Source organism: Mus pahari, chromosome 1 (assembly GCF_900095145.1).
Source record: "Mus pahari chromosome 1, PAHARI_EIJ_v1.1, whole genome shotgun sequence".
NCBI lineage: Eukaryota > Metazoa > Chordata > Mammalia > Rodentia > Muridae > Mus > Mus pahari.
Window position 1 is genome coordinate 22,220,844 of NC_034590.1, and position 14,063 is coordinate 22,234,906.

The following is a 14,063-nucleotide window of genomic DNA, read 5'->3' on the forward strand; positions in this document are numbered from 1 at the left end:
TCCTCCTCCTCCTCCTCCTCCTCCTCCTCCTTCTTCTTCTTCTTTCTTCTTCTTCTTCTTTTTTTTCCTTTGTCTCCATAGCTGTCCGGGAACTCATTGTGCAGAACAGGCTAGTTTCAAACTCAGAGAACTATCTGCCTCTGCTTCCCAAGTTCTGGGATTAAAGGCATGAGCCACCAAGACCCACTACTGGCTCATTTTTGAACATTTTGTTTGATTGTTTGTTTCTTTATTTATTTATTTAATGTATGTGAGTGCTCTATCTACATGTACACTTGCATGCCAGAAGAGGGCATCAGACCACATTACCAATGGTTGTGAGCCATCATGTGGTTGCTGGGAATTGAACTCAGGACCCGTGGAAGAGCAGCCAGTGCTCTTAACCACTGAGACATCTCTCCAGTCCCCACAGGCCCATTTTTGAATGACAGTTGTATAGCTCTCACATTGCCTTCTAGGTCATGACAGACTCCAGAATGAGGTTTGTGAAAATAGAAATGGGACCTAGGACTCATATTTGAGGATGAGCAGGGACGTCTGAAGATTCCAGAAGAGTTCCACACAAAGGTTGAAAGGATCTGTGTGGTGTGCCCTGTCTAAACTTGATTATTAGGATTCCAGTAATTATTTTTGAAGGGGGGAGATCCCATTGGACTGTTCTTTGCTGTTTTATCACACTAGTACATCAATGAAAAATTTCCCTGCTATTTACCTCGAGGAGAAGGATGAAATGTCTTCAGATTTCCTTTGGAGGCTACAGTAGCATTTGCTAGACCTTCAGGCTAGTGTACAGAAATCTTTAAAAACACATGGGCTCCTCACATACTCTTTCCAGGTCTCCCTGGTGTTCTAGCTGTGCATTTATTGTGTGGCAAGGAGAAGCCCTTAGTGGAATGAGATGGTAACTCCCTGCAAGTGATTCCAAGCATTCAGACAGCAGGGGCACGTGGATTTGTATGTGGGGCGGGAAGCCAGGCAAAAGGGTTAACTTGGTTAATGATGAAAAGAGCCTGGCCACCAAAGAGTTGTCCATTAACAGGGAGGTACAGCTGCCGAGGGTGTGCAAGCATCCTGATGCCCAGATTTCAGAGCAGGATAACACATTCCCTGATTCTGCCATTAGATATTGTAGTGAGGGATATACATCTCCCTTGTGGCTCACAGATACTGTGATCCGAAGGACTGCTTCAAAGTCAGACTCAAACCACTCCAGGCAACAAGGTGAAAGGCCATCTGCCCGTCACGACGTGTAGTCGTCTTGTCAGTTTTCAGAGTGACTTGTTCCCTTCACAGCATTTTGAGAGTGAGATTAGGCCCTTGCATTCACCCTCTGGCTTGGAGCTGGTTTCATCAGAGGGCTCTCTGCCCATGATAGAGATGGGTCCTGTGCCTTCCCTGTACAGATGTCACATGTGCAAGACTGAGCAGAAAGAAGGTGGCATGGCAAGGCATGGCATTTCCGTGTGCCTGTTTCAGTGATGTGATTTGTACCGGTATGCTTAGTCTGATGTCTTGTGGACCCAGCACATTTCTGTGTATGGTGTTAGCACACACAGGTTCTCTGGGACCCTGCCTTTCTGTGGCTCATACACCCATGGCCATGTTTCTCCTGGGCTCCCAGCAGTGTTGGCTCACGGTCTTGATCCTTTGTATTATGCTGAGAGACCAAAGAAACCAAGTCCCAAGGCTTCAGACACTTTGTATCACAGAAAGAAGAAACTCTTTTCTTTCTAGAAGATTCCTGGGTAGGGGCTAGAGAAAGAAAAGGGAAGCAAGATCCTGCAGAGGGGTGTGGCTGAGTCTAGGGAAAAGCCTACTTGTCACCTGGGCTCAGAGCTGGATCCCAGCTGCTGCCTAGAGCTAGAAAGAGGTCTCTTGGAAGCACCGGCATCCAGCCCCACTTAACCTCAAGCCTTTCTCTAGAGAGACCCTAGGGAGTCTGCAGGAGAGACCACTGCCCTTTCCAAGGGTCTCACGGCCTCCTCTGCCTCAGGAGCTCTGCCCACCTTGGTCTGGCCCAGGTATTTGTCCCACACAACCCTTTGTCTCTTCGCAGACTCTTTGGTGGGAAGCCAACCAAGCCCATCGCCACAGCCGAAACTATGAAAAGTGCAGTGGTCATCTCCAACCCTCATGCCACCTTGACCCAGCAAGGTAACCTAGAGTCCCCCTCAGGCAGCGGTGTCCTGAGCAGTGGGAGCAGCAGCCCTCTCTACAGTAAGAACGTGGACCTCAACCAGTCTCCTCTAGCGTCCAGCCCCAGCTCAGCCCACTCGGGCCCTTCTAACAGCCTCACCTGGGGTACCAGCTCGTCAGCAGTGAGCAAGGACGGCCTGGGCTTCCAGTCTGTTAGCAGCCTGCACACCAGCTGTGAGTCTATTGACATATCCCTCGGCAGCGGAGGGGGCTTGAGTCACAACTCCTCCCCTGGTCCAGTGGCCTCCACTAAGGAAGACTCCTTGATGCCTTTTGTCCGCACCAGCAGTGTGAAGACCACACTGTCGGAAAGGTTGGTGCTACACCCTCAGGAAGATTTCCTCCTCTATATACAGACAGGAGGTTAGGGATCTAAAAACAGGTTCGTTTTCTCTCTCTCTCTCTCTCTCTCTCTCTCTCTCTCTCTCCTTTTTCCCTCATTTTTCTGTCTTGGAGCTCTCTCTACAGACCAGGCTGGTCTTGAACTCAGAGATCCACCTGTTCTGCCTCCCAAATACTGATAGCCAGGCATGCCAGTGAGGACCTGCTCCACTGTCTGCTAAAGCCCAAGGGGAAGGTGGCAAGCGGGTGGCCATCCCAAACCCCAGTGCTCACCCAGGTGCTAGTTAAGAGGTGTGCACCACCATGCCCAGCTTGGTTTTTGATCTTTCGGATTAAAGTCTTCCTTTCCACTGGAAGTCAGTTTAGGAGAGAGCTCATCTGGACTGCTTCCTGCTGTCTCTTTCCCTTGGTGCTTGGAGCCACCAGATGGGACAGATCTATGCTACTGTCTCAAATGACACTCGGCATCGGAAAGCCCTCCCGTTGCTGAGGGCTTTGCCAACTTCAGCTCCTTCTTTCTTCTTCCGGTGTAACTGAGTGAGCAGGACAGGTGGACCTGGGAACAGCTAGGGATGCTTGGTGTCACCGTGATAAGCGATGGAGAACCTGCAAGAGTCCTCAGAACTTTGAGTCCGCTACAGTCTTGGGGTGTGTCTGGTTTCCGGATCAGCCACGGGGAAGCAAAGCTGGGGTCAGCGTTGGGAGTGAGAAAAGTGTTCTGATGGTTGGGTATAACAGTTCCTTTTCCTTCTGTCTAACGTTCCTTCTCTTGTTTTCGACTTGCCTGGACCTCTAGCCCTCTCTCTTCCCCCGCTGCTAGCCCTAAGTTCTGCAGAAGTACTCTGCCCAGGAAACAGGACAGGTAATGACACCGCAGGCCTCCCGAGCCTCTGGGTTCTTCTGCCTGTCCGTTGTGTTGTCAAGCCGGTTGTTCTGTGTCAGGCTGTTGGCCCTGAGGTTCCCGCTTGTGTCTGTGGCTCTGGTATGCTCTGATAGCCAGGCATGCCAGTGAGGACCTGCTCCACCGTAAAGCCCAGGGAAAGGTGGCAAGTGGGTGGCCATCCCAAACCCCAGTGCTCACCCTGGGCTGCAGGGGCTCTCACTGGCATCCCCGTGGTGTCTGTGGCATGTTCCTGCCTCGAGTCCTGCTTTTTCCTCCCTACCCCTCTGGATACTGTCTGCCACCCGCTGTGCAGCCTGGCCCTCAACCTCTGTCTCTTCCTTGCACCCTACCCCTCCCGGCCCGGCTGGCTCTTCTCCCTTGAACACTTTTGCTGCAGTCCGGCTCACCGTGTATCGTCCCGAGTATCGTGTTGTGTGTTGTCTATATTCAGCAACGATAATGGTACGGAGTGCCTAGCGGGCTGGGGCTTTGACAACGCAAGAAGCCTGGGTCTGCTCCCAGCCGTGGGTGGGCCTCAGAGATGGAAGTTGACCCTGAGTTTCTGGAGGAGTGGTGGCTTGGCCAAACATAACAAGCAGATGTTGTTTCATGCTTAGGGGGAGAAAAATTAATGGAAACCCCCTTCATCCCATCCACGGCACAAACTTTGTTTCTGTCAGACTTAGAAACCAAGCCTTTAAACCCCTGCACTTTAGACATTCAGATGCCTTGACTCTTATCAGCCAGCAAGTTCCAACATGCCCAGGCTCCTGCCCAGGGCTCAGCTTCTGGCTACGCCCTTGCTGGGCAGGAACAAGGAGACATTGAGAGGGACCTGGAATTTACTTCATCACACATGAATTCCAAATATGCAGACTGCTGCCTCTTGAAACCCTCCAATGAGACTCTGCCCCTTCTTGAAACCTTTGCCAGAGGCAGCAGGGTTTGGGAGAGGAGCTGAGGGGGTACATAGGTGGGACAGAGGGCAGTACAGACCATGCTCCTACATGATACAGCCCCATGCCTTGGCTTTGAACCCGTGGAAAAGGAGGAACAGTTGGGGTTCACGACTCAGGCCACCTTGTGAAGTGGGGTAAAGTATACAGTGCGTGGATGCAGACAGGACCAGGTTTCTTTTGTATACTGTGTGGACGTGCTGCATGCCTGGCTGGTGGTGGGAGCCTGCCCCTTGGGGGTCCTCGTGCCCCTCCCCAGCCTTCTTGCCTTCCTTCTCTCAAGTCCCCTGTGCTTCTCTGAAGTTCTTGATTTTGTTTTAACTTTCCTACAGTGACCCGCACCTTGATAGGAACACTTTGCCTAAGAAAGGACTCAGGTATCTGTCCCCTCCTTGTACCCATGCCATCTGTTGTGGCTGTGGAGCTTGGCTGTGTCATCCTCCTTGCTGCTGGGCTGGGCTGGGCTGGGCTCGGCTGGGGTCCCTGCTTTGGCCACTGCAGCTGGATTTTTGGATGACGGACCTCTCTCTCATTCTCATGTCTCCATTCGTGGCTTACTTGCTTGAGCAGGGTCTGTGCTTTGTGACGTTTCATGTGGCAGAACCATCTCACCACCAGCATCCCTGAGCAAGGAGTAGAGGCTGCTCCTGGTGGGCCAGCCGGCAGGAGGGGTGCCGAGCACATCATGACTGTCCGTGCACACAGCCGCTTCCAAAGGAGGACATGGCTTAGAGCATGCTGCTTTGTTCACTGACCCCATTTTCAAACTCTAGCTGCTTCTGGCTGGAAATACAGCTCTGTGGTAGAGCATTTGCCTGCTATACATAAGGCTATGGGTTCAATCCCAAGCACCACCAAATAATAATAATAATAATAATAATAATAATAATAATAATAATTCAATCCCAAGCACCACCAAATAATAATAATAACAACAACAACTTAAAAATACCTTTGTAGCTATAAAACATCACTAAGAGTTGTTTTAATGTCCTAATTAATGAGTGGGTCAGCTATCAGTTCCCATCCAGAAATGCATGTGATTGGTTTTTGGTGGAATGGAAAAAAAAAAAAAAGACCAAAAAAGAATGCTTTGCTTCTGTAGTAAGCCGGGCCTGTGCGGCGTGTTGGTGCTAATCTTGATGAAGCAGGATGCTCTTAAGTTGCCATTGTTCAGATCATGTCATCACTGTCACCAGCCTGAGGTGCTTCAGTTCGCTCACAATCCCCGTGGACCTCTGTCAGTTCTGCCTTCTAAAACAAGCCTCGCTGTTTGTAGCCCTGGCTTCCCTCTGCATTAAGCATTAAGTATTTTCACGTGAAGTGAAATGTTGTGTTGCTGTCTTGTGTGTGTCTAGTTAATAACCCATGGCTCTTAAGACCCAGGGTGTTTCGAATGTTGTTAACATGAGGTGGGTATCAACACAAGAAGGCATGCTCTGATGTCTCCCAGTAGAGTTCTGCACTGGAACCTTCCATCGTGTGTGACCGCTGGATATGTCAATGATTGATGCCGCCACTGCCCCTTGTCTTTGAGACCGGGTTTCATGTAGCCCCGACTAGCCTTGAACTTGCTATGTAGCTGTGGATGACCTTTGAATGTTTGATCCTCCTGCCTCCACTTTTCTTTTTTTTTTTTTTTTTTTTTTTTAAAGATTCATTTATTTATTATTTGTAAGAACACTATAGCTGTGTACATACACTCCAGAAGAGGGCGTCAGATCTGGTTATGAATGGTTATGAGCCACCATGTGGTTGCTGGGATTTGAACACATACATTTTTTTAAAAGAGAATTAGAGCCCAGGCAGTTGTGGATCACACCTTTAACCTCAGGCACATTTCTCTGTTCAAGGTCACCCTGGTTTACAGAGTGAGTTCCAAGTCAGCCAGGGCTACACAGAGAAACCCATTNGAATGGTTATGAGCCACCATGTGGTTGCTGGGATTTGAACTCCGGACCTTTGGAAGAGCAGTCGGGTGCTCTTACCCACTGAGCCATCTCACCAGCCCCCTGCCTCCACTTTTCAAAGTGCTGGAATTGCAGGCTTGCACCAACAGTGCTGCACGCTGATCCCAGGGCCTCCTGTGCCCTCAGTGAGCGTTCCACCAACCGAGATATATTCATGACCCACTGTGACCCAGAGTGAGAAGCTAACTGTTAAGCAGTTACATTTTTAAATGCGGTGTACATGTCTGTAGGAGATCTATTAAAGCTATCTAGCCCTGGATTTTTAAAATTGATTGTCTAAACATTCAGGATGGGGTTTTATGACAACTCTTTCCAGGCATCCGATGTGCCTTTCAAGGGTGTGTATCCATCAACGAGAGTGAAAACAGCTTTCTCATTCATACTCATTTTCTGTCTAGCTTGCCTCCTCAACACACACATATTGGGTAGCAAATCCCTGATCAGCAGCCACCCTGGCAATGTGGGTACTACAGAAGTGCTGGGCACTGCCTATGGGAAGAGTGGAAAGAGTGCAGAGTTTAGAATCAGACAAGCATGGGTTAGAATCTGAGCTCTGTGGTCCCCGGTTTCCCAGTGTGTATAGCAGGGTCTATTGTGTTGTATTACTAGTTTGAAACCTTAGTGAGATGATGCCTGTAATGATAAATGATACCCCATCTATCAGAGATGCTTGATAAATCTTCCAGTTTTGGAATACCCGAGCTGGTGGACCACATGACTCCTGAAGACTTCCCCACATTTAACACACCAGTGTGTGGTTCTTTTCCTGAAAACTGTGAGTGCTACATTGTAGCAGTTAAGGAGCTGGGCATGTGGCTCAGTTGGTAAAGTGCCTGTACCCTGTAGCATGCAGAAAACCCTGAGTTCAACCCACAGCTCCCTGTATTTTATAAAGTATACACAATTAGTCATGCCTCTAATGCCAGCACTTGGGAGATAGACAGGGGAGGATCAGAAGTTGAAAGTCATCTTTAGCTACATCGCAAATTCAAGAACAGCCTGGGCTATTCGAGACCCCCCCCATCACAAAAACTGCAGCAGCTACTGTAAACACTAGCACCCTAGATCTCTCCAAATGCCACCCACTAACACACAGTGATTCATGATCATCTACTGGTTCTGCAGCGCGCACATGCCAGCAGTTAGCTCATTAAAACTGCCCCAGAGCTCTAACAACAACCCCTCTTACTGCTTCTTCCTGTCAGGGAGGGGGCTTTGAGGCGACCCTGTCATGAACCAGCATGTTCCAGTCACACCCAGGGATGGCTCTTTTGAACATTTCCAGCCTTTCTCCCTCTTAGGTGTTCCCTGCAAGCTGAAAGGAATTATAATTTTCCCCAGATGCAGCCAAGTAGGAGGGAAAAAAAAAGTTTTGAGGAACTTCATAAGTTTCAGGGCGTGTAGTGATCTGAGTTTTTTTTCTCCCCCCCCCCCATCTTAAATATAGCTTTCTTTGTACACACTCCCCATCAGCTGTAGGGAATGCATGTTCATAAGGGCTGTTCATTCCAGCCTGGTTTCTGTCTCCAGGTATACACCCACCTCCCAGCTTCGCACGCAAGAAGACGCCAAAGAATGGTTCCGGTCCCACTCAGCAGGGGGCCTGCAGGACACTGCTACCAATTCCCCCTTTTCCTCCGGCTCCAGTGTCACTTCTCCTTCAGGAACAAGATTCAACTTCTCTCAGCTTGGTGAGTCACCGCTTGAGCCGCACTGATCCACTCTGCAGGACAGAGTGCTTTGAAACAAGCGTGTGGCCACATCCTTCTCAATATCTTAATCGGCCCTATGCCATACAGTAAGGGAAACAGAAAAATCACGAAGTCCTGGGTGCTCTCACTTATGTCAGGCCCCTTGGCCACATGCGACTTAGGATGGCCACAAATAAAGGCCAACCCTTAAAACATTTTGAGATTTGTATGTGAGAGAGGTTTTTGTAACTCAGTTGTACTGTATGGAGCCTGGACTCTGTAGATAACATAAAATCTGAGGGTCAGACACACCCACGTAGTCTTTTTCTTGCGGTTGGTATAGGGAAGATTGTAGCGGGGGGGGGAGGGGAGCACACCTTCCCACCACTCTGGGTACAGCCTGCTTCTCGGACCCGTGAAGGAGACCATTTTCCAGCCTACTCCCCATTCCTTTTCGAAGCCGGAAATAAGTTTTAATGAACAAGTGTTCTTGGAAATGGCTGCTGCCGACATAATGCGTTGACCGGCACGCTGAGAGGGGAGAAGGGTTTTGTGATGGTCCCCGCTGGAGTGCTGAGGGATTCTCTATTAGAGACAGACACATAGGTACAGATTCGACAGAGAGAACAGTTAAAGCTTTGTAGCAAATCGGCAAGACAGCGGGAGAGATTCCACCTCGAGTTACAGGAGAGTTGGGTGCTGCCGTCAGCGGATGCTTGAGGGACTGGAATGCAGTGGGTATTTGAGGACTGGTCAGTGGCGGGAAAACCTTTTAGGTCTCACTGTTGAGAAGAGGCTTTTCTGAGTGTCTTAGACTTCCCGTCCGGTCTAAGTGATGCCTGTATCTTGTCATCACGGACGAGCAGTTTTTGCTCTTTATTAAGTGTATACCTCCAAATATAGCATGCCCGGCTAACATGCGCAGGGCTTTTTGATGAGGAAGCTCCGCCTAGCTCAGGAAAGTATGTCTCTTTGCATGCTCTTGGGAGGTGACTCCCATCTGAGCCGTGAGACCTACGCTTGTAGCGTTTGTTCCCAGCCATAACTCTTTGCAACGAGAGGCTCTTGTCATGCGCAAATGCTTCCTATCTGATCAAAAGCCTATTTGGACTATTTTGGGCTTTTTGGCTTTACAAAGAATTGTTTCAGATGAACCCGGGGAGTCATTAGCTCATGCCCGGAAGGTGACACTGGCCTGCCTGAACGTGCCAAGTTGGAACGTGAGGCCCTGAGCCTTGCTTTGGAACCGACCCGCCTTCCCTCCCGTATTTTTAGCTCTAAGCCTGTAACTCAAATGCTGATGCGAGACTACCTTTTAGAAATAGACAAGGGAGTGAAGTTGGCAGGCACACACACTGCTGGCGATAAGCGGCCTCTCCCTGGTACCCCGTCTGGGATTCAAACAGAATGGATATGGATATCCAGCATCTCGTTCTGCTCCTCTGGTTCCAGCGAGCCCCACCGCTGTCACCCAGATGAGCTTGTCCAACCCAACCATGCTGAGGACCCACAGCCTGTCCAACGCGGATGGCCAGTATGACCCCTATACCGACAGCCGCTTCCGGAACAGCTCCATGTCTCTGGATGAGAAGAGCCGAACAATGAGTCGGTCGGGCTCCTTCCGGGATGGGTTTGAGGAAGGTAAGGAATGAAGAAATTTGTCATCTATTAGGTTTCTTGGACGCTTGATGGGGCTCCCTCCTCTGGTCACTACAACTCTTCCCTTGCCTCTGGGACAGGGATGAGAGGCTCTCAGCAGGAAACTCTGACCCTCAGGTAGGCTTTCGGGATGCTTAGGGAAGAGGCCTCAGCAGCAATTGCGGACCCTCAGCATTGACTGAGTTCTGCCTGAGGTTCCTCTCCTGGCCTTGGGCCATGACTTCTTGGCACGCATCTTCATCTTCCAGCCCAGCCGCTGGCTCACGTTGTTGGCAGAGACTGCACTGAGTTCATCTCCCTGTGCCTCGCAGCTTCACGGGGTAGGCAACCCTGTTCCCATCCAGTATTTCCTAGCTTGTCTCAAGATAGAGGTTCTCAGTTTTTACCCTTTTCCTTCTCTGGCTGCCAACCGTGGACATTTATAGCTTTGTTCCAGAATTGTGGAGGGAAAGTTCTGCGGGCTGCTTTGTCAGCTACCTTCATAATTCACTTCATTTCTCTCACCCTCTGCTCCTTCACCTAAGACATTGCCTTAGAGGAGCCCCATTCTCCAAACACTGGGCTTGTGGGAGGCTGAATGCAGACTGAGCAAGGAGTAGTGAAGAGAGGGGAGGTGGGTGGACCAAGGATGAACCCCAGCTCTGCCCCTCCTCGGGTGCCAGAGCTTATGCCAAATGCTTCACCTTTTCGTCTCCCCTTTTCACTGTGAAAATGAGAGTGGTAACATTTGGCTTATGGAGCTGTAAGCATTCAGAGATTATACCTACAAGTGTTAGCTCTTTGCTAACTGCTGCCTGTTGTACGCGGTAGCCGCTGGGCACGATGTCCATGCTGAAGATGAGGATTCGTGAACTTGCGGAGCCTGGGGGTGGGGTCCTGTCTCTGTTGGAACCATTATGCCAATAGCAGGACAGAGTGTAGGGACAACTCCCAGGTGACACCCTCAGCTCTCAGTCCCTGGAAACGGTGGGGAATAGGCTCAGTGTGCTCTGCTCCCAGTACAAAATCCCAAATAATGAGGGAATACAAGAGACATGCTTCTGCTTCTTGGTTTTCCTTGTAAGAAAAGCTTAAAGGACTTTTGGGATAGAGCAGGCACTTCTTGGCTAATCATGGTGACTTGGGACTCTTCCCCAGATGTATGTCCCCCAGCAACCCTGAGCAGAGCATGCTTGTAATCCCTTATATGGAAAATGTTGGGCTGGAGGACCAAGAGGAGAGCCTGGGTGGCTGAGGGCATTTTGTTAGATTTAAGGGCTGGTGTTGTAATGGCTTTGAGCAGCACAGTGGGGCACATACCTGCCCTAAGGCAATGGAGGAGGAAGTTTGTCTTAAGTTCTTTCTAGTCCATGATTGGTCAAGAAGAGCTACAAGTGCCCCCCTCTGTCTCTGAGGACAGCTCCAATGTGGAGTATGTCCTGTGCTGTCCTCTTCATCTGTCACATGTATGTCTGAAGGAATCACACAACAGTACCGAAACTTGTTCTGACAAGTATACACGGTCCCACAAAGGCCAGGGACCATAGCAGACTCACCCTCGGCTAGCTCTTAGGCAGTCCTTCTGGAATCAGACAGCCTGACTTACAGACCATCTGGGATATCAGATGAGAGGTAGGCCTGGCCTAACCACAAGCATCATCTCAACTTTGGCAATCACATGATTCCTGATAACCCGGAGCCGAATTGCCAAAGCAGGGTTAGAGGAGGTTGTACGGCACCATGAAGTTGTGGCTTCTTCATCTTTGGGAACTTTGCCATCAGATTGGGTTTGTTCCTTGTAAGGCTGTTATATGAGAAAAGCAAATTAGGGCTTGTGTAATTAGAGGTTTTTAATTCCTTTGAGTATAGTTTGTTCTCTCCCCCCCTCCCCATTTTGAATTGATAAGTTACCAGTGCTATGAGAGAAGCTTGGGGAAGTCAGACCTCATGCCTGACCAGGAAATGTTTAATCTTTTCTGGGAGGCAGAATTGATGCTTAAGGGAAATTAGCCCAGGTGTTTGTGAGCTGGTGCTGTTTAATGCAGCGCTTTCCACACTGAAGGTGACGGGAGTCATAACCAGGTAGAGCAGGCGCGGAATGTCTTAGGCGCAGCCTCATGAAGTCTTTCAGGGTTCCGTTCATTACTCGACGTAATCTCAAAGTCAACTTTGGTACAAGAACGCTTAAGAGATGTTGGAGGTGTCTTTAAGGTGAGTGTTGAGGCCAGAAAGATGGCCCAGAGGTTAAGAGCTGTTAAAAGTATGTACCACCATTGCAGAGGGATTGGACCCCAATATTTAGCACCCACATACGGTGCCTCACAGTCCTGGATCTTACGCCTATAGGAACATTACATAAAGGATTAGAAAACCACTTCAAAATGCACCAAAAGTTCTTTTTAAATTGCTAACTTTAAAATTACGTTTGTCTGTTGTGTATACGCAAATACATACAAGTATGTGTGCTACGCTATACACGTGGAGGTCTGAGGACAACTTTTAAAAATCGGTTCTCGCTGAGCGGTGGTAGCACACGCCTTTAATCCCAGCACTTGGGAGGCAGAGGTAGGCGGATTTCTGAGTTCGAGGCCAGCCTGGTCTACAAAGTGAGTTCCAGGACAGCCAGGGCTACACAGAGAAACCCTGTCTCGGGGTGGGGGTGGGGGGTGGGGAGAATTGGTTCTCTTCTTCCATCGTATGGGTCGTGGGGAGAGAACTCAGGCAGGCTTGGTAGCAAACATCCTTACCTACTAAACTCTCTTGCCAGCCCACCAGGATTTTTAAAGTAAAGAGCAGAACGCAGCGGAGCTGGTCACTGGATTGTAGCGTCGTCTCCAGACTTCCGGTCAGCGGCACCTGAGTTGCTGTGTAGCCTTAAGGAAGTCATGTGATTTGAATTTCAGATTTAGATGGTCTCTGTCCAGCCATAGAATTCTGGGGGTATAGTGAGAAGCACCTTCATGCTTTAGTGGGTCTGGAGCTGAAATTCTCACGGTCCGGGAGGGTCTATGCCCCTCTCTCCAGGCTCCAATTCTCGTCTTAAAGGCCGGTCACAGGAGTTCGGGCAAACCATACTCAGGGTTGTGTGGGGCTCAGACAGCCAAGGTGGCTGTCTCTATGTATCTCGCAGCTTTGCTACTGCTGATTTCCAAGCGAGAGGCATTAATTGCAGGGAAAGTAATCACCTCCAATTGAAGCCTGCCAGATGTGCCTCCTCTGCCTGAGTCCCTAAGCTGGTCCTGGCTGCCGGGAACCTGATAGGTCTGAGATGGAAAAACTGGAGACAAAAACAGCAGCCAGAGTCTGTGTGCTGTCCTGCTTAGGCCTCTGAGCCAGCCCTGTAAGTGTGGCTGGAGGTGGCTTCACGATACCCATGTTTCTTTCACTGACAGGCCTCCGAAATGCTCCATCCACTGCAGTCTGTGTCATGCTTAAGTGCCTTGGGACTGCTGAACCTGTGGACATGTTAGCACAGAAAAGCCATTATTGGCTATTAACACCTTAAACTGTCTTTTATGGGGTGTGAGTCAGGTTAGTCATGCTTGGTAGAAAAACAGGGAGTAGCTCTAGAACCTGGCATTACCTGGGAGGGCGGATGTGAATTCTGGTGGGGCCCCAGCCTCAGAGGCATAGGTGGGTACCTCTAGTGAGAGGAGAAGGAGCTTGGGGCTGTGCTGGATTTGAGCAGGTAGGATTCAGAAGCACCCTGGACAAAGGGCGGCACTGGCAGAGCCTCAGAAGCAGGCAGGCACCATCTAGGGCTTGCCTGGGAAAGAAGTCTGGGATAGACATGCGTGAGAGGAACACACGAAGGGAGGTCGAGGAAGGTTTAGTGGAAATGCCATGGGCAGGTTCCCACGTGCCAGACAGGACTGTTTGTTCAACTTCTTGCTGGCCAGCAGCTTCTCCTAAATGCTAAGTGAAGCTGAGCGTATCTCTGGGCTGGCAGGTGAACAGTGGGTGGAGAGATCCCCCATCCCACCTTCCTCAGCCATGGGTATGCCCCTACCCTGGCGGCTTGTAAGGACATAAAGACTTTCCACCCGTGATCAGAAAAGCTGTGCCCACTTAAAACCCCTGCCATGTCTTGACACAGGGCCAGTTCTGTCTTCCAGATGAGTTGCCAGGAGGTAGCTGAGAAAAATAAGAATCACGTTCCTTGAAAGAGAAGCAGCTTGGATACTCAGGTCTGGAAAAGCGCCTGCTTCAAAGTGAGAGCAGATAATGAAAAAGCTCCTCTAAGCCGGAAAGTGGTGGCGCCCAGCACTTGGGAGGCAGAGGCAGGCGGATTTCTGAGTTCGAGGCCAGCCTGGTCTACAGAGGGAGTTCCAGGACAGCCAGGACTACACAGAGAAACCTGTGGCAATATGGCCAGCTGACCCAGAGA

At 49.9% G+C, this 14,063-nt stretch overlaps 1 protein-coding gene across 12 annotated transcripts in view; it reads left to right on the forward strand.

Annotated features, from left to right (window-relative positions):
- Nav2 (neuron navigator 2) overlaps positions 1-14,063 on the forward strand; it is a 643,327-nt gene that overhangs the window by 588,641 nt on the left and 40,623 nt on the right. For 9 of the 12 annotated variants that reach the window (XM_029533095.1, XM_029533102.1, XM_029533068.1 and 6 more), the window contains 5 exons: positions 2,057-2,509; positions 3,335-3,400; positions 4,710-4,754; positions 7,878-8,038; positions 9,491-9,679. In XM_029533095.1, the coding sequence (XP_029388955.1) occupies positions 2,057-2,509; positions 3,335-3,400; positions 4,710-4,754; positions 7,878-8,038; positions 9,491-9,679 (914 nt within the window). Of the gene's footprint in view, positions 1-2,056; positions 2,510-3,334; positions 3,401-4,709; positions 4,755-7,877; positions 8,039-9,490; positions 9,680-10,133; positions 10,224-14,063 lie in introns of all 12 variants that reach the window. The other 3 variants (XM_021221030.2, XM_029533092.1, XM_029533105.1) reach the window with 3 other exon arrangements.